We start from the raw sequence: 20,857 nt of genomic DNA, 5'->3' as shown, positions 1-20,857 counted from the left end.
CTGCGGTATATACCTGTCCCTGCCCATCGCTAAGATAAACCTAACCGAATTGTGATCACTGTCACCAAAGTGCTCACCTACATCTAAATCTAACACCTGGCCGGGTTCATTTCCCAGTACCAAATCCAATGTGGCATCGCCCCTGGTTGGCCTGTCTACATACTGTGTCAGAAAACCCTCCTGCACACACTGGACAAAAACTGACCCATCTAAAGTACTCGAACTATAGTATTTCCAGTCGATATTTGGAAAGTTAAAGTCCCCCATAACAACTACCCTGTTACTCTCACCCCTGTCGAGAATCATCTTCGCTATCCTTTCCTCTACATCTCTGGAACTATTCGGAGGTCTATAAAAGACTCCCAACAGGGTAACCTCACCTCTCCTGTTTCTAACCTCAGCCCATACTACCTCAGTAGACGAGTCCTCAAACGTCCTTTCTGTCGCTGTAATACTCTCCTTGATTAACAATGCCACACCCCCCCCTCTTTTACCATCTTCTCTGTTCTTACTGAAACATCTAAATCCCAGAATCCATCCATTCCTGCCCCTGCTCTACCCATGTCTCCGAAATGGCCACTACATCGAGATCCCAGGTACCAACCCATGCTGCAAGCTCACCCACCTTATTCCGGATGCTCCTGGCGTTGAAATAGACACACTTTAAACCAGGTTCTTGCTTGCCAGTGCCCTCTTGCGTCCTTGTAACCATATCCCTGACCTCACTACTCTCAACATCCTGTACACTGGCACTACAATTTGGGTTCCCATTCCCCTGCTGAATTAGTTTAAACCCCCCCGAAGAGCACTAGCAAACCTCCCCCCCAGGATATTGGTACCCCTCTGGTTCAGGTGAAGACCATCCTGTTTGTAGAGGTCCCACCTACCCCAGAAAGAGCCCCAATTATCCAGGAAACCAAATCCCTCCCTCCTGCACCATCCCTGCAGCCACGTGTTCAACTCCTCTCTCTCCCTATTCCTCGCTTCGCTATCACGTGGCACGGGCAACAACCCAGAGATAACAACTCTGTTTGTTCTTGCTCTAAGCTTCCACCCTAGCTCCCTAAATTTCTGTCTTAAATCCCCATCTCTCTTCCTACCTATGTCGTTGGTGCCTATGTGGACCACGACTTGGGGCTGCTCCCCCTCCCCATTAAGGATCCCAAAAACACAATCCGAGACATCACGAACCCTGGCACCTGGGAGGCAACACACCAACCGTGAGTCTCTCTCGTTCCCACAGAACCTCCTATCTGTTCCCCTAACTATGGAGTCCCCAATGACTAATGTTCTGCTCCTCTTCCCCCTTCCCTTCTGAGCAACAGGGACAGACTCTGTGCCAGATATCTGTACCCCATTGCTTACCCCTGGTAAGTCGTCCCCCGCAACAGTATCCAAAACGGTATACCTGTTGTTGAGGGAAACAGCCACAGGGGATCCCTGCACTGCCTGCTGGTTCCCTCTCCTTCCCCTGACGGTAACCCATCTACCTACTTCTTTTACCTGAGGTGTGACTACCTCCCCATAACTCCTCTCAATAACCTCCTCCGCCTCCCGAATGATCCGAAGTTCATCCAGCTCCAGCTCCAGTTCCCTAACGCGGTTCTCGAGGAGCTGGAGTTGGGTGCACTTCCCACAGATGCAGTCAGCAGGGACACTCTTGGCGACCCTTACCTCCCACATTCTGCAGGAGGAACATACAACTGCCTTAATCTCCATTCCCACTATTCTAAATTCCCAACAAATCTACTGAAAAACCAAAAAAACAAAAAGTCAAAACTTGTTAGGTTAGCAATTCAACGGACAGAACTTCCTAAATAAAAAGTTTACCTTATCAACACACCAGAGTCCTTTTTTTTTGGTTAGAGGAGGAGGGTGGGTGGGAGACACTACACGTGTAGTGTCTCGGGTACAGCCACCACACAAATATATACCCTTTTCCTTACCCAGCAGTCCCCTGGTCCTCCGAAAACAAAAGGGAATTCACTTTTAAACTTACGCTGAAATTGACTTCCCAGCTGCAAGCCCGTTCACGCACCTCCGTTGCTATCAACGCTGCAGTCACCGAAACTAAAAGAAAGAGATTCTAAACCACACAAATATATACCCTTTTCCTTACCCAGCAGTCCCCTGGTCCTCCGAAAACAAAAGGGAATTCACTTTTAAACTTACGCTGAAATTGACTTCCCAGCTGCAAGCCCATTCACGCACCTCCGTTGCTATCAACGCTGCAGTCACCGAAACTAAAAGAAAGAGATTCTAAACCACACAAATATATACCCTTTTCCTTACCCAGCAGTCCCCTGGTCCTCTGAAAACAAAAGGGAATTCACTTTTAAACTTACGCTGAAATTGACTTCCCAGCTGCAAGCCCGTTCACGCACCTCCGTTGCTATCAACGCTGCAGTCACCGAAACTAAAACTTATTACAGCCTGTCTTTTCATCCTGGCAGTGCTGCTTTAATTGCCCCTTTTTGGCATCCGATTAAACAAGTGTTTTTTGGGAGAAGTTTTTCTTCAGTTTGCCCATTTCCATGGCTGTCTAGGGTCTTTGTTCCTATTGAGGTCCAGAAAGGGTGGGGGGCTTAGATTTAATTGGCCCCAAAGCTGGAATTTCTTTCCTCAGGAGAGTCAGTAGTGGGTGGGTCTATCCTGAACTCTCTTTCAGTGCTTTACTGAGTCATGCAAAGGATTTTGAGTTCAGCGGGATGGGTGGTTCTCTTTTTTTCTGACTGCGGGGGAGGTTTCTTTACTAATCTTCCCTTTGTCCTCTGGGACACTCCTGCCTGCAGGTATTTGTGCAGACTCTACTGCACTCCCCTCAGGCACTTCGACTAGGTGAGACATCACCCTCAGTTTCTCTGCCCTCTAGAGGTCTTTCTTTCTGCAGGTTCCTGTAAATGCTGTTAGCAATTCTGGTGGGGTGCTTCTAGTGTCTGCATTTACGTAGGAGGATGTAGGGTCTAACTTTCAAATTTTTCGGGGTTGGCTGACCGGACAGTCAGGGTTTTCATCCGAGATTCCTCCTGGAGTTCCTTTGACCTGCCCTCTTGGTCGTTTTCTCCCCTTCCCTTTCAAACCTTTTGCCAGCCTTGTGCCTGCCTGTCCCCTTTTGTTCTTGGTGGGGGTCCCTTACAGTTCACCAGCCCTCTGCTAAAGGGTCCTCCTAACACCAGTACAGGACTTCGGGGTGCAGGTTTCACTGTAGGTTGGGGTTTCCCCTCAACCTGGCACATGTGACAACTCCTGCAGTACTCCACCACATCTTTGTGGAGTTTTGGCCAGTCAAACTACTATCTTATGCGGGCTTTGGTCTTTCGTATACCAGCTGTACAGCCACTGTAGTCTCGTGGGCCCTTCTTAATATTTCTCTCCGGTACCTCTGCAGCACCACAAAGTGGTGAACTACCGTGCACCCCTTGCCCTCAGGTCTGTGAGGAGAACTTCATTTCTTCATCAGTACCTCATTCTTTAAATAGTAGCAATCAGGGACTCCCTCTGCTGGGCATCCTGTGCTAACTCTCGCAATACTGTGTTGACTCGTCGAGCCTCACTGAGGGAAAATCCATTTAATTCATTCCGTGGGTCTCCTAACTTTCCAAAGAAAGTCTCGGACAGATAGACCTGGTCATCTGCTTGCAGTGTAAATTCAGTCTCCTCTGGGGGAGCTGGTTTGATCATTGCCTGATTCACCACACATTCAGGGAAACTGCAGGGGTCTGTCTCCTGCCACGGCCCTGTCTCTCTGACCTCCTGCGGTCTTTCACTACTGGGGGGCTACCACCTTCACCCCCACTAGATCATTACCTAGGAGCAGGTCCACGGGCAAACTAGAGACAATCCCTACGGTCACCGGTCGCAAAACTAGGTCGCACTCCAGGTGTACCCAGTGTACAGGTACAGGCATACACTGCCCTCCACTACCATTCACCAACAATCTGGTGTTCACTGAACTTTCTGGGGGAAAGGTCAGGCCTTTTCCCAGGAAAAGGGATCTAGTGGCCCATGTCCCCGAGAATTACTATAGGCTTGCTTGCCCCACTCAAGGGGTATGGGGTTACTTTCCCTTCAGACACAAAACCCTGACAGCTTGTCCTGCACTGGCCATAGTAAGCTTCCTGGGTTACAGTCTTACTGCAGTTAAAGCCACAGCTTGTTCTGCTGTGCTTTCCATCAGGGTCCCTTCTGCACTGTGTGGGTGTGCCCTGATTAACCCTACCAGTTTTTCCTTTAGTTTCCAGCAGTCAGTTTTTAAATGCCCTGCTTTATTACAATGGAAGCACACAGGTCTCTGGATCTCATTCCTGCTCCAAGCACCCCCAGATAAACCATCATTTTCCACAGAGTTCAGAACTGGATACCAGTTGGGGAATGAGATGCACTCAGGGGGCTCCTGCACTACCTGCTAGTATCTTCTTGACTGTCTGGTGGTAACCCATTCTCTGTCTTCCTTCATGCTCTTAAGCTGTGGGGTGACCACATAAACGAGCTATCCATGAAACTCTCAATCTCACAAATGCACCACAGTGAACAAACAAAGAACAAAGAACAGTGCAGCACAGGAACAGGCCATTCGGCCCTCCAAGCCTGCGCCGATTTTGATGCCTGCCTAAACTAAAACCTTCTGCACTTCCGGGGTCCGTATCCCTCTATTCCCATCCTATACATGTATTTGTCAAGATGCCTCTTAAACGTCTGCTTCCCCCACCTCCCCCGGCAATATGTTCCAGGCACTCGCCACCCTCTGTGTAACGAACTTGCCTCGCACATCCCCTCTAAACTTTGCCCCTCTCACCTTAAACTTATGTCCCCTAGTAACTGACTGTTCCACCCTGGGAAAAAGTTTCTGACTATCCACTCTGTCCATGCCGCTTATAACTTTGTAAACCTCTATCATGTCACCCCTCCACCTCCATCGTTCCAGTGAAAACAATCCGAGTTTATCCAACCTCTCCTCATAGCTAATGCCCTCCAGACCAGACAACATCCTGGTAAACCTCTTCTGTACCCTCGCCAAAGCCTCCACATCCTTCTAGTACTGTGGCGACCAGAATTGCATGCAGTATTCTAAGTGTGGCCTAACTAAAGTTCTGTACAGCTGCAGCATGACTTGCCAATTTTTATACTCTATGCCCTGACCGATGAAGGCAAGCATGCCGTATGCCTTCTTGACTACCTTATCCACCTGCGTTGCCACTTTCAGTGACCTGTGGACCTGTACACCCAGATCTCTCTGCCTGTCAATACTCCTAAGGGTTCTGCCATTTACTGTATACTTCCCACCTGCGTTAGACCTTTCAAAATGCATTACCTCACATTTGTCCAGATTAAACTCCATCTGCCATTCCTCCGCCCAAGTCTCCAACCGATCTATATCCTGCTGTATCCTCATCACTGTCCGCAACTCCACCAACCTTTGTGTCGTCCGCAAACTTACTAATCAGACCAGCTACATTTTCCTCCAAATCATTTATATATACTACAAACAGCAAAGGTCCCAGCACTGATCCCTGCGGAACACCACTCGTTACATCCCTCCATTCAGAAAAGCACCCATCCACTGCTACCGTCTGTCTTCTATGACCGAGCCAGTTCTGTATCCATCTAGCCAGCTCACCTCTGATCCCATGTGACTTCACCTTTTGTATCAGTCTGCCATGAGGGACCTTGTCAAAGGCTTTACTGAAGTCCATATAGATAACATCCACTGCCCTTCCTTCATCAATCATCTTTGTCACTTCCTCAAAAAACTCAATCAAATTAGAGTTTTAGTGAGACACGACCTCCCCTTCACAAAACCATGCTGCCTCTCGCTAATAAGTTCATTTGTTTCCAAATGGGAGTAAATCCTGTCCCGAAGAATCCTCTCTAATAATTTCCCTACCACTGATGTAAGGCTCACCGGCCTATAATTTCCTGGATTATCCTTGCTACCCTTCTTAAACAAAGGAACAACATTGGCTATTCTCCAGTCCTCTGGGACCTCACCTGTAGCCAATGAGGATGCAAAGATTTCTGTCTAGGCCCCTGCAATTTCTTCCCTTGCCTCCCTCAGTATTCTGGGGTAGATCACATCAGGCCCTGGGGTCTTATCTACCTTAATGCTTTGCAAGACACCCAACACTTTTTGATAATGAGATGACTGAGACTATCTACACTCCCTTCCTTAGGCTCATCATCCACCAAGTCCTTCTCTTTGGTAAATACTGATGCAAAGTACTCATTTAGTACCTTGCCCATTTCCTCTGGCTCCACACATAGATTCCCTTCTCTGTCCTTGAGTGTGCCAACCCTTTCCCTAGTTACCCTCTTGCTCTTTATATACGTATAAAAAACCTTGGGATTTTCCTTAATCCTGTTTGCCAATGACTTCTCATAACCCCTTTTAGCCCTCCTGACTCCTTGCTTCAGTTCCTTCCTACTGTCTTTATATTCCTCAAGGGATTTGTCTGTTCCCAGCCTTCCAGTCCTTACGAATGCTTCCTTTTTCTTTTTAACGAGGCTCACAATATCCCGCGTTATCCAAGGTTCCCGAAACTTGCCAAACTTATCTTTCTTCCTCACAGGAACATTCTGATCCTGGATTCTAATCAACTGACGTTTGAAAGACTCCCACATGTCAGATGTTGATTTACCCTCAAACAGCCGCCCCCAATCTGTTGCCAACTGCTATTCAAGTTCCAAAACCTGGATCTCAAGTACATAAGAACATAACAAATAAGAGCAGGCATAGGCCATTCAGCCCTTCCACCCTGTTCCGCCATTTAATGAGTTCATGGCTGATCTTCTACTTCAACATCATTTTCCTGCATTATCCCTGTATCCCTTGAATTTTTAATATGTAGAAATCTGTCGATCTCAGTCTTGAACATACTGAACAACTGAGCCTCCACAGCCCTCTGGGGCAGAGAATTCCAAAGATTCACCACCCTCTGATTGAAGAAATTCCTCCTCATCTTGCTGCACACAATACTACTGGTACGGTCTCACTGAGGCCCTATCTATTTGCAGAAAGACATCTTTACTCCGATACTCAAATCTCCTTGCAATAAAGGTCAAAATACCATTTGCCTTAATTGCTTGCTGTACCTGCAGTGTTAGCTTTCAATGACTCCTGAACAAGCACACCCAAGTCCCTTTAAAGTTCAACACTTTCCAGCCTCTCACCATTTAAGAAATGCTCTGTATTTCTGTTTTTCCTATTAAAGTGGATAATCTCATATTGCTCCACATTGTATTCCATGTGCCAAATTTTTGCCCACTAGCTTAGCCTCTCCAAATCCCCTTTAAGCCACTTTGCATCCTCTTCACAACTCACACATCCACCTAGTTTTGTGTCATCTGCAAACCTAGAAATATTACATTTAATCCCGCATCCAAAAGATTGTGAATAGCTGGGGTCCAAGCACTGATCCTTGCGGTACCCCACTAGTCACAGCCTGCCAATCTGAAAATGGTCCATTTATTCCTACTCTCTGTTTTCTGTCCATTAACCAGTTTTCAATCCATGCCAATATATTCCCCCCAATCCCATGTGCACTAATTTTGTTTACTGACCTCTTGAGTGGGACCTTATCAAAAGCTTTCTGAAAATCTAAACATACCACATCCACTAGTTTCCCCCTTATTTATTCTGCTAGTTACATCCTCAAAAAACTCTAACAGGGAAATCATGTTTAACAAACCTTACATAAATCCATGTTGACTCTGCCCAATCCTCCCATTATTTTCTATGTGTCCTATTATTACATCTTTTATTATAGATTCCTGTATTTCCCTATGACTGTTGCTAGAGTAACAGGTCTATAGTTCTCCATTTTCTCTCTCCCTCCTTTCTTAAATAATGGGGTTACATTTGCTACCTTCCAATTTCTAAGAACCATTCCAAAGTCTATAGAATTTTGAAAGATGACCACCAATGCATCTACTATCTCTATAGCCACCTCTTTCAACATTCTGGGATGTAGATCATCAGGTCCAGCAGATTTATCAACTTTCAGTCCCATTAATTTCTCTAGTACTTTTTATATCTTGTGTTCCTTGTTTATATTCGTCCCTTGTTTCTCCCTTATTTCTGGAAGATTTTTAGTATTTTCCTCCTTGAAGCCAGACACGCAGTATTTGTTTAGTTTCTCTGCAATTTCCTTATCCCCATTATAAATTCTCCTGACTCTGCTTGTAATGGACCCACATTTGTCTTTGCTCATCTTTTTTTACATACATATAGAAGCTTTTACAGTCTGTTTTTATGTTTTTCACCAGATTACTCTCGTATTCTATTTGTCCTTTCCTAATCTTTTTCTTTGTCCTCCTTTGTAGTGTTCTAAAATGCTCCTTTTTCTCAGGCTTACCATTCTTTTTGGCAACTTTATAGGTCTCTTCCTTTTCTCTAATACAATCCTTGATTTCTATCACTAGCCTCGATTGGCACATTTTCCTTGCTGGGTTTTTGTGCATTAAAGGAATGTATTTTTGTTGTAAGCTATGTATTTCTTCTTTAAATGTTAACCATTTCCTGTCTACCATCATTTCTAACATAGTTTTCCAATCGCCATAGTCAGTTTGCTCCTCATAGCTTTATAGTTTCCTTTGATTAAATTTAAGACTGTAGTTTCTGATAGAATTTTACATTCAAGTGATGTAGTTCAATCATATTATGGTCACTCTTTCTTAAAGGTTCCTTTGCAACAAGATTATTGATTCGCCCTTTTTCATTGCACAATGCTAGATCTAAAATAGCCCTCAACGGTTCCTTAATGCACTGTTCTAGAAAACCATCTTGCATACATTTCAAGAATTCGCCCTCCACATTAGTACCAATAAAGTTTACCCAGTCTATATGTAGATTGAAAACCCCGTGATTACGGTATTACCCTTGTTACACGCACCTCTAACTGCCTGATTTATACAGTGATTTACATTACCAGTGCTGTTTGGTGGCCTATAAATAACTTGCACCAATGTTTTCTGCCCCTTACTGTTTTAGTTCCACCCAAACTGATTCTACGTCTTGATCTTTAGAACTAAGGTCATCTTTCACTACAGTACAAATGGTGTCTTTAACAAAGCTATCCCACCACCTTTTCCCAGCTTCCTGTCCTTCTTGAATGTCACATACCCTTGGATATTCAAGTCCCAGGTTGTGTTTCCTTGTAGCCATGTCCCTGTAATGACTATCAGGTCATACATATGAATTTTTATTTGAGCTGACAATTCATCTGTTTTATTGCAAATGCTGCGGGTATTCAGATACAAAGCCCTTAATTCAGATTTTCAAATGTTTTTGTAAATTCTGGCCCTATCTGCTGGTACAATCTTAGGTTTGCAATCACTGTCCCTTCCTGCCATACTCTGATCATCATTACCTTCATTGCTACCTTGATCTATTGCCTTGTCATTTGCCTTTAATTTACTCAATCTTCCCCTACATGATCCCTTCCCCCCTCTATTTAATTTAAAGCCCTCTCTACCTTCCTAGTTATCCGACTTGCTAGAACACTGGTCCCAGCATGGTTCAGGTGAAGTCCGTCCTGACGGTACAGCCCCCACTTTCACCAGTACTGGTGCCAGTGCCTTATGAACCAGAACCCACTTCTCCCATATCAGTCTTTGAGCCATGCATTCATCTCTCTAATCTGATTTACCCTATACCAATTTGCACATGACTCAGGTAATAATCCAGAGATTATTACCGTAGAAGTTCTGTTTTTTAATTTAGTGCCCAGTTCCTTATACTCCCTATGCTAACCTTATTTCTAGTCCTATCTATGTCATTTTTGCAAATTATATTTTTGGTCAAATTGTGTATTTTTCCAATTTCTTTGATGTATGCAATTGCCACTGTGATTTATACAACAGAGTATATAAATCTACCAGTTAATTAACTCCCTCTACACTGCCCATTAAACACTTCAATTAGAAAGCTGCCTCTTTAAGCGTTCTCAACATCAGTGACATGATCTTCACATGTTTAATTTAGAGTAAATCACCCTCTACATTGTCCCAATAATATGCCACCTCCCCAACCTCCGAGAACACCCTTAATGACATTTTCCATTTCTGATTGCAGGCACCCTTGTCAACACTGACTAATAATATTTGTTGTATTGGAGATAGTTTCATGCTGTAGATCAGCATCTATTAGGGACTGCTTGAGATAACCCCAAATTACATTGAGTCTAAGGCACAGAAATTGGCCATTCAGCCCATCTGGTCTAGGCTGGTGTGTATGCTCCTCACAAGTTTCTTTCTACCCCTCTTCATCTAACTCTATCAGCATATTCTTCTATTTTTGTTTTCCCTCATACTTATCTAGATTCCCCTTAAATACTTCTATGCTATTTGTCACTATTACTATTACTACAAGGCATTTCAAATTCTTACCATGCTTTGGATAAATAAGTTTCTGCTGAATTTCCTATTGAATTTAGTCATTATTTTATGAACAGCCATAAGAGTGAAGAGACCATTCGACCCTTCAGTGTGACTCTTGATACAGATTAGTGTGTTCGCATGTGTTACCTCCGGAACAATTTTGGGACAGTGGGCAAAAGTTAGCATCAATCTATTAATTGTTATGCACAGGATTATTGCACAATGCAGAAACAGTGGGCTGGATTTTAAGCGACCTCAGAAAATTGCCCCCTCAGGCACTGGCCTCATGCCAAAGAGCTGCCGCAATCTCCCGCGCAGCAGCTCATTTAAAAAGCAGGGGCGGCCCAACCCCCCCCCACCCCAATCACGTGGAGGGGGCGGGCTGTCTGTCGCTGGCAATGGCATCAGCTGCCTGTGCACAGGCACTGGTGCCATTTTTAAAGGGCAGCAAGCCCTGCTGACATATTTAAATTTTTAAAGATACAGCCCCCACAAAATTTATCAGATAAATTTCTAACACCCCTTTCCCACCCCCCCCCCAATAGCAATTACATTAACTATTTGCCCTTCTTTCCACCTCCCCTCAAGACTGCACAAGTTTTAAAGTACACTCCATCCCCTCTCCCCCCCCGCCCCGCACTGAAAATGTCAACTGCTCCCCCTCTCCACCCTCACGCCGGCTTTCCTCAGACGGGGAATTGAAGGCGGGGGAATGCCGGCCGCTGCACTGAGGATCACGGCGGGCCCGGAGGATTAAAGGTAAGTTTACTTAAATTTATTCATCCTGTTCATTTTAAATATTAAGATTCAGTTTCCGTCGTTCAGCAGCAGGGGTGAGCGCCACTACGGATCCTCGTCGCTGCCAGCAGGATCAGGCCGGGCCCTCCTGGCATCGGCCTCCATGACAGGCCTCTGCCGGAACAATCTCACACTGCGCACCCCCCCCCCCACTGCTCCCCCCCACCCCACACCGCTACGGAGCCCGACTTTGTGGGCTTGATAAAATCCAGCCCAGTGTGTTTGCTGGCTCTAACCTATAGAACAAATTAAATGGGTTAAAATAATTTTTAACAACATCACACTGTATTATGATTCATTGATCTCAATTTTACTTTTCCTTAGCTGAGTGTATTGACCAGGGCATAGTATATCCCCATGGGGCAGAATTTACTCGGGCTGGCGACGACTGCATCAGCTGTGCATGTTTGGTAAGTTGCTGAAAGCACTAAATGCTGAGTTATTTGGAGTTGGCAGGTCACAACCAGCAAGACAAAAATTCCCAGTTTCCTGTTTAAAAACACAATAGTTTATATTTCTAATGAACATTTTATGTCCATTGGCAAAAGATACTTTGAATTTTTTTTCTTCCTCTACGTCAGGGTAGGCACTTTTTTTTGATTCCTCTTGGTGTTTCGGAATGGGAGTTCCCTTAAGAAGGCTGCTGTTCTTTGTGGTCGGAGAGACTAACTTTGGCTGTGAAATAACTACTGATCACATAGGTAATTGTGACCTTCAGCCCTTCCATGTGTCCTGTTTGGCTATTATTCATGGCTGTTTGGAAGCTGTCCCAAGAAAAACAGTATCCTTGAGACACTGGCTACGACCCTCAAGTGTAATATCTTGAGTGTTAAAACTGTCTTGCTGACCTGATGTTAAATACTAGACGTAGAAATTCATCATAAACACAATTACAGCCTGCCTGAAATGATTACTGATACAGTTCTTGATCTCAATCATACCACTGCCTAGCATCAAAGAAGAAAAAGAACAAAGAACAGTACAGTACAGGAACAGGGCATTCGGTCCTCCAAGCCTACGCCGATCTTGATGCCTGCCTAAACTAAAACCCTCTGCACTTCTGGGGCCCATATCCCTATATTCCCATCCTATTCATGTATTTGTCAAGATGCCTCTTAAACATCGCTATTGTACCTGCTTCCACCACCTCCCCCGGCAGCAAGTTCCAGGCACTCACCACCATCTGTGTAAAGAACTTGCCTCGCACATCCCCTCTAAACTTTGCCCCTCTCACCTTAAACCTATGTCCCCTAGTAACTGACTCTTCCACCCTGGGAAAAAGTTTCTGACTATCCACTCTGTCCATGCCGCTCATAACTTTGTAAACCTCTATCATGTCACCCCTCCACCTCCGTCGTGCCAGTGAAAACAATCTGAGTTTATCCAACCTCTCCTCATAGCTAATGCCCTCCAGACCAGGCAACATCCTGCTAAACCTCTTCTGTACCCTCTCCAAAGCCTCCACATCCTTCTGGTAGTGTGGCGACCAGAATTGCACACAATATTCTAAGTGTGGCCTAACTAAAGTTCTGTATAGCTGCAGCATGACTTGCCAATTTTTTATACTTTATGCCCCGACCGATGAAGGCAAGCATGCCGTATGCCTTCTTGACTACCTTATCCACCTGTATTGCCACTTTCAGTGATCGGTGGACCTGTCCACCCAGATCTCTCTGCCTGTCAATACTCCTAAGGGTTCTGCCATTTACTGTATACTTCCCACCTGCATTAGACCTTCCAAAATGCATTACCTCACATTAGTCTGGATTAAACTCCATCTGCCATTTCTCCGCCTAAGTCTCCAACCGATCTATATCCTGCTGTATCCTCTGACAGTCCTCAACACTATCTGCAACTCCACCAACCTTTGTGTCGTCCGCAAACTTACTAATCAGACCAGCTACATTTTCCTCCAAATCATTTATATATACTACAAACAGCAAAGGTCCCAGCACTGATCCCTGCGGAACACCACTAGTCACATCCCTCCATTCAGAAAAGCACCCTTCCACTGCTACCGTCTGTCTTCTATGACTGAGCCAGTTCTGTATCCATCTTGCCAGCTCACCTCTGATCCCGTGTGACTTCACCTTTTGTACCTTGAGGGACCTTGTCAAAGGCTTTACTGAAGTCCATATAGATAACATCCACTGCCCTTCCTTCATCAATCATCTTTGTCACTTCCTCAAAAAACTCAATCAAATTATTGAGACACGACTTCCCCTTCACAAAACCATGCTGCCTCTCGCTAATAAGTTCATTTGTTTCCAAATGGGAGTAAATCCTGTCCCGAAGAATCCTCTCTAATAATTTCCCTACCACTGACGTAAGGCTCACCGGCCTATAATTTCCTGGATTATCCTTGCTACCCTTCTTAAACAAAGGAACAACATTGGCTATTCGCCAGTCCTCTGGGACCTCACCTGTAGCCTATGAGGATGCAAAGATTTCTGTCTAGGCCCCAGCAATTTCTTCCCTTGCCTCCCTCAGTATTCTGGGGTAGATCACATCAGACCCTGGGGACATCTACCTTAATGCTTTGCAAGACACCCAACACCTCCTTTTTGATAATGAGATGACTGAGACTATCTACACTCCCTTCCCTCGGCTCATCATCCACCAAGTCCTTCTCTTTGGTAAATACTGATGAAAAGTACTCATTTAGTACCTTGCCCATTTCCTCTGGCTCCACACATAGATTCCCTTCTCTGTCCTTGGGTGGGTCAACCCTTTCTCTAGTTACCCTCTTGCTCTTTATATACGTATAAAAAACCTTGGGATTTTCCTTAATCCTGTTTGCCAATGACGTTTCATGACCCCTTTTAGCCCTCCTGACTCCTTGCTTAAATTTCTTCCTACTGTCTTTATATTCCTCAAGGGATTCGTCTGTTCCTAGCCTTCCAGCCCTTACGAATGCTTCCTTTTTCTTTTTGACTAGGCTCACAATATCCCGCGTTATCCAAGGTTCCTGAAACTTGCCAAACTTATCCTTCTTCCTCACAGGGACATGCTGCTCCTGGATTCTAATCAACTGACATTTGAAAGACTCCCACATGTCAGATGTTGATTTACCCTCAATTTACCCCAATCTAAATTCTTCAGTTCCTGCCTAATATTGTTATAATTTGCCTTCCCCCAATTTAGTACCTTCACCCGAGGACCACTCATATCCTTATCCACAAGTACCTTAAAACTTATGGAATTATGGTCACTGTTCCCGAAATGCTCCCCTACTGAAACTTCGACCACCTGGCCGGGCTCATTCCCCAATACCAGGTCCAGTACAGCCCCATCCCTAGTTGGACTATCTACATATTGTTTCAAGAAGCCCTCCTGGATGCTCCTTACAAATTCTGCCCCATCCAAGCCCCTAGCACTAAGTGAATCCCAGTCAATATAGGGGAAGTTAAAATCACCCAACACTACAACCCTGTTACCTTTACATCGTTCCAAAATCTGTCTACATATCTGCTCCTCCACCTCCCGCTGGCTGTTGGGAGGCCTGTAGAAAACCCCCAACATCGTGACTGCACTCTTCCTATTCCTGAGCTCCACCCATATTGCCTCGCTGCACGACCCCTCCGAGGTGTCCTCCCGCAGTACAGCTGTGATATTCTCCTTAACAAGTAATGCAACACCCCCACCCCTTTTACATCCCCCTCTATCCCGCCTGAAGCTTCAGAATCCTGGAACATTTTTCTGCCAATCCTGTCCTTCCCTCAACCAAGTCTCTGTAAGAGCAACAACATCATAGTTTCAAGTACTAATCCAAGCTCTAAGTTCATCTGCCTTATCTGTTATACTTCTCACATTGAAACAAATGCACTTCAGACCACCAGTCCCGCTGTGCTCCGCAACATCTCCCTGCCTGCTCTTCCTCTCAGTCTTACTGGCCTTATTTACTAGTTCCCCCTCATTTATTTCACTTGCTGTCCTACTGCTCTGGTTCCAGCAGCTCTCTGCTATGGGAGAGGAAATCGCAAGGAGTATCATCCCAGGACAGTTTAGAAATCTGGTGCAGCGTTGACAGAGAGCTGGCAGCAGAAGCCACAACCATAGGGGATACCAGGACCAGGGGAGAGGGCTCTGCAGGAGAAGTAGATACAGGTAGTTGCAGAAGCTAGTTTCTGGTAAAATGGGCATGTAGCATCCATGTCTGTCATCTATTTTAGATTGTTCATAGACTATCAGAGCACAGGTCACTGCAAAATAAATATGCCTTACCTTCAATTCGGCCTTGCAATTAGCTGTAACTCCTGTTGCATGGCATAGCTTTGCACTACTCCAGATACCACGATTGCAAACCCCTGCCCTCTCTCATCCTAAACCTTTCATTACAAAACCTGCCATTCCAAAGCCCATCATCATAAACCCCAAGCCAACCCAAATCCCTCTCATGAACCTCACCATTGTAAAGGCTTGTCATCTCAACACCCAAACCCTAAACATTGCAAGCCCCTCCCTCCTCACCATAACTTTCTGGGTCATTTTGGTGGTATCAATGAAAGTATTTTATATTCTTTTCTGATTGTTACAAAGGATCATCCAAGAACACATCCTGCAGCTGGTGAGAATTTCCATCTAGGTTTGTATGCCAGCTTTCGTGCACGTAAAGGGGATTGTGATCCCCACCATTTCTGGAAGCAAAATTGTGTTCGCACTGTTACAAAAGGGTTTTTTTTTTGTACTCAGAATTTAGAATTCTGTGTGTTTTAAAAAACTGAGAAAGGGATTTTTTTTGCTCAGTGGACGCTAACCTGTAAATAATTGGAATTCCTACAATGTTTTGAAAGGAAGTCATAACAAAAGTTGAACTTTATGGATGCTTTGAAAGGAAGTTGAACTTGTACAAGGACAGGAAAGCCAGCAATTTCAAGGAAACCACAGCTTTTGAGTGACGGGGGTGACACTATGTCCGAACATGTGACCATGTTCACCAAGGTTCTTTTTTTCACCTTGGACCCTTTAAAAAGCCTGTGAATTGGACAAAGGACAGGCAATTGAAATCTTGCTTTGACCTGCCTGGAGCAAGGGAGGAAGACCCAGAAAAGTGTTACCTCTCTCTATAAAGGAGACTTGCATCTCTTGAAAAGGAATCGTGCATTTGAAAGGTGGCGGATTCCTATTGCCTCCAGTCTCTGAAGAATTCCTGCATCCACAGTGGTTCCTGTTGTCTCCTGTGTTTTGGGAGATCCTGAAATCTCAAGAAAGCTCTACTGCTAGACTTTTCTATTCATTCATGGGATGTGGGCATCACTGGTTAGGCCAACATTTATTGCCCATCACTAATTGCCCTTGAGAAGGTGGTGATGAGCTGCCTTCTTGAACCTCTGCAGTCCATGTGAGGTAGGTACACCGACAGTGATGTTAGGAAGGCAGTTCCAGGATTTTGACCCAGCGACAGTGAAGGAACGGCTATATAGTTCCAAGTCAGGATGGTGTGTGACTTGGAGGGGAAGTTGCAGGTGGTAGTGTTCCCAAGCATTTGCTGCCCTTGTCCTTTTAGTTGGTCGAGTTTGCGGGTTTGGAAGGTGCTGTCTAAGGAGCCTTGGTGTGTTGCTACAGTGCATCTTGTAGATGGTACACACTGCTGCCACTGTGCATCTGTGGTGGAGGGAGTGAACGTTTGTGGATGGGGTGCCAATTAAGCGGGCTGCTTTGTCCTGGATGGTGTCGAGCTTCTTGAGTGTTGTTGGAGCTGCAACCATCCAGGCAAGTGGAGAGTATTCCATCACACTTCTGACTTGTGCCTTGTAGATGGTGGATAGGCTTTTTGGAGTCAGGAGGTGAGTTACTCGCCACAGGATTCCTAGCCGCTGACCTGCTCTTTTAGCCACAATATTTATATGGCTACTCCTGTTCAGTTTCTGGTCAATGGTAGCCCCTAGGATGTTAATAGTGGGGGATTCAGCGATGGTAATGCCATTGAATGTCAAGGGGAGATGGTTAGATTCTCTCTTGTTGGAGATGGTCATTGCCTGGCACTTGTGTGGCGCGAATGTTACTTGCCACTTATCAGCCCAAGCCTGGATATTGTCCAGGTCTTGCTGCATTTCTACACGGACTGCTTCAGTATCTGAGGAGTCACGAATGGCGCTAAACATTGTGCAATCATCAGCGAACATCCCCACTTCTGGCCTTATGATTGAAAGAAGGTCATTGATGAAGCAGCTGAAGATGGTTGGGCCAAGGACACAACCCTGAGGAACTCCTGCAGTGATGTCCTGGATCTCAAAGGATTGACCTCCAACAATCACAACCATCTTCCTTTGCACTTGGTATGACTTCAACCAGCGGAGAGTTTTCCCCCTGATTCCCATTGACTTCAGTTTTGCTAGGGCTCCTTGATGCCATACTCGGCCAAATGCCTTGATGTCAAGGGCAGTCACTCTTATCTCACCTCTTGAGTTCAGTTCTTTTGTCCAAGTTTGGACCAAGGATGTACTGAGATCAGGAGCTGAGTGGCCCTGGTGGAACCCAAACTGAGCGTCACTGAGCAGGTTATTGCTAAGCAAGTGCCGCTTGATAGCACTGTTGATGACACCTTTCATCACTTTACTGATTGAGAGTAGACTGATGGGATGGTAATTGGGCAGAATGGACTTGTCCTGCTTTTTGTGTACAGGACATACCTGGGCAATTTTCCACATTGCCGGGTAGATGCCAGTGTTGTAGTTGTACTGGAACAGCTTGGCTAGGGGCACAGCAAGTTCTGGAGCACAGGTCTTTAGTCCTATTGCCGGAATGTTGTCAGGGCCCATAGCCTTTGCAGTATCCAGTGCCTTCAGCTGTTTCTTGATATCATGCTGAGTGAATCGAATTGGCTGAAGTCTGGCATCTGTGATGCTGGGGACTTCAGGAGGAGGCTGCTATTTTTAAAAACTCAGGCAGACCAGTTTCTGCACCCCTGCTGAAAGACCTGTGTGATGCCTGCTACAGACAAATTGCCTTGAAAGCCTACCCATCACAGACTGTTCATCAACCTCACCTGGAGAGACTTTGAGTGCCATCCGACTATTTGACTCTGGGACACCTCAGCATGCCGAAAACATCCTACCAGAACATGATAAACTCAATTTTTTATAAAATTATTCCTAAGAAACAGCTGTAAGCCAAAAATCCTTTTCCCCCAGTTAACCTTTTTTAAAATTTATGTGTGTGTGTGCATGAGAGTTGAGGAAATAAGGGGTTTTCATACATAGATTTATCTCGTTAGTAGTTAAGACCTATTATTTCTTTTTAATAAATAGTTAAGGCTGTTGTTGTTTAAAGAAACCTGGTTTGGTGTGCTTCATTTTGGGGGGAAAAATAGTGTTCAATTTGGCTATTCTTCGCTAGGTGGGAAACTTTATTTGATATGCTATGACCTTGTGGAGTAGTGGGACTGAATTAACAGTGCATTACTCCCATAGGAACTTACATTTGGGAAGGTGGGGAGGGTAGCTGTTTGATTGACAACTCTATTGGGAAAACCCAAGACACAAAAATCTTGCAGATGGTCAGAGGTCAACTACCCTGGATTCCAGTCCAGCCAGATAACAAAAGAACAAAACAACATACAGTCTAGGGCATGTGGAAGAGCAGGCAAGGAAACCGTAATGGGAGAGAAAAAAAATTTCTTGTTCAAATTTAAACTACCTGCTGTTTGGACTGAATGGAATCATTCCAACATAATGGGGGTCAATGCTTACAAGGAATATCTGAATGACTTCCCTTGGCTCAAGCTGAAGTGGAATGAAGGAGGCACTACTTCACCAGTTAGTTTATGTAAATCTAATCTACACCTACCCACCCCTCCCCCATTATGTGCTCTTTGGATTTACTTCATTGTAGCTTAAAATCATCAAATTCATATAAATTACGCTTGAATCCTCTGTAGTGAAAATAGATGCAAGTGCCTATGAAATATTAACCAATCAAACACTGGTACCATCCCATCACCAAAATAGTGACAAAGTAAGGGCTACTATTGATTTTTTTTCATAAATGGATAGAACTTTTCTCTTTTAATCATTAAAGCTGACTGATTGTGTCTTCAGAATGGTGAGGTGGAGTGTACCTACAGCCCCTGCCCAGTGCTGGACTGTGCCAGAGAGGATTGGTTTCTGGAGCCAGGCCAATGCTGCTTTACGTGCCACCAGGATAAAACCATCAAAGGTGAGCCAGAGCCTCAAGTAATATGCAGGGCTCCATTTTGGGCTAAATATTTACTGAACAAGCCCAACTGAAATAACTATGAAAACAGAAATTGCTGGAGATACACAGCTCTTACAAGTTTTTACAATGTCAGCCACTTGTGCATTCTTTGGTTCTTTGAATGCCTTCTCATTCCTCACTTAGTTGATATTTTACATTATCTAATAGATTTCTATCAATTAGTTACTAAATTGCATCAATTACCACTCTGTGATTGGAATATCTGTTGTTTCTCTTCTACAACTGCCTTTTTGTTTCACCAATTTTACTAAAAAGCTTATATTTCAGCCTACAGATCTGACAAAGGGTTATGTTCAAAATGTTAATCTGTCTTTTCTGTTTAAAGGCACTGACCGAACTATATCTTTCTAGTAATTTTACTTTTAGTTTCTGTTTTCCAGCATTTTTCCTTTTGAGAGTGTTCATGAACTGGTTTCAAAAGGTTTCATGCAAATTCAAGCATTGCCTTGCAATCAAGGATAGGCACCAACATGTTGCACCACAGACTTTTGACAAAATTATTGACTCAGCCATGGATATGTGGGTGCTTAATCTGTAGATGAAGTGTATAGCTAACCTAATGCCATCAAAACACAGTCTGATTTAAAATACATTTCTTCCTATTTAGTGAGATATCTGACATTGTTTTTCCTTGCACAAGTAGTCAATGTCTGCCCACACACTTGATGTAGCGATGCGGAGAATCCGAATAGATGTCCATCTGTCAGGAGTGATCTTGATCTCTTTCTCTCCCCTCTTGCTCTCTCTCTCCCTCTGTGTCAATCCCTATCCTCTCTCTGTGTCCATCTCTCTCCTCTCTCCCCTCTCTGTCTATCTCTTTTGCCTCTCTCCTCCATCTGTGTGTTTTTCTTTCTCCCCCTCCCCCTCACCCTCACTCTCCCTCTCCCTCTCTCCCTCCCTCCCGCTCTCTTTCTCCCTCCCGCGCACTCTCTGTTGCGCTCTCTCACTCTCTCTCTTGCTCTTTCCCCTTCTCCATCTCCCCCTCCTTTCTCTCTCTCTCTCTTGCTCTCCCCCTCTCCCTCTCTCTCTCGCTCTCCCCCTCTCCCTCTCTCTCTCGCTCTCCCTCTCCCTCTCTCTCTCGCTCTCCCCCTCCCCTTCTCTCTCTCGCTCTCCCCCTCTCCCCCTCCCCTCCTCTCTCTCGCCTTCCCCCTCCCCCTCGCTCTCGCTCTCCCCCTCCCTCTCTCTCTCTCCCCCTCCCTCTCTCCCCCTCCCCCTCTCTCTCGCTCTCCCATTCTTTCTGTCTCTCCCTTCCTCCCTCCACTCCCTCTGTCCGTCACTCCCTCTCTCTCTCGCTCTCCCCCTCCTCCTCTCTCTCGCTATTTCCCTCCTTCCCCTTCTCCATCTCCCCCTCTTTCTCTCGCTCTTGCTCTCTCGCTCTCCCCCTACCCCTCTCTTTCTCGCTCTCCCCCTACCCCTCTCTTTCTCGCTCTCCCCCTACCCCTCTCTCTCTCGCTCTCCTCCTACCCCT

The 20,857-nt window shown here is 45.2% G+C and overlaps 1 protein-coding gene across 2 annotated transcripts in view; it reads left to right on the top strand.

The window, feature by feature from the left end:
- LOC137377283 (kielin/chordin-like protein) overlaps positions 1-20,857 on the top strand; it is a 455,612-nt gene that overhangs the window by 370,210 nt on the left and 64,545 nt on the right. For both annotated transcript variants that reach the window (XM_068046829.1, XM_068046830.1), the window contains exons 22-23: positions 11,497-11,582; positions 19,212-19,329. In XM_068046829.1, coding sequence (XP_067902930.1) covers positions 11,497-11,582; positions 19,212-19,329 — 204 coding nt within the window. The remainder of the gene's footprint in view (positions 1-11,496; positions 11,583-19,211; positions 19,330-20,857) is intronic.

The sequence above is a fragment of the Heterodontus francisci genome, chromosome 14, assembly GCF_036365525.1.
Source record: "Heterodontus francisci isolate sHetFra1 chromosome 14, sHetFra1.hap1, whole genome shotgun sequence".
Classification (NCBI taxonomy): Eukaryota; Metazoa; Chordata; class Chondrichthyes; order Heterodontiformes; family Heterodontidae; genus Heterodontus; species Heterodontus francisci.
This window is presented reverse-complemented; position numbering and strand designations above follow the sequence as displayed.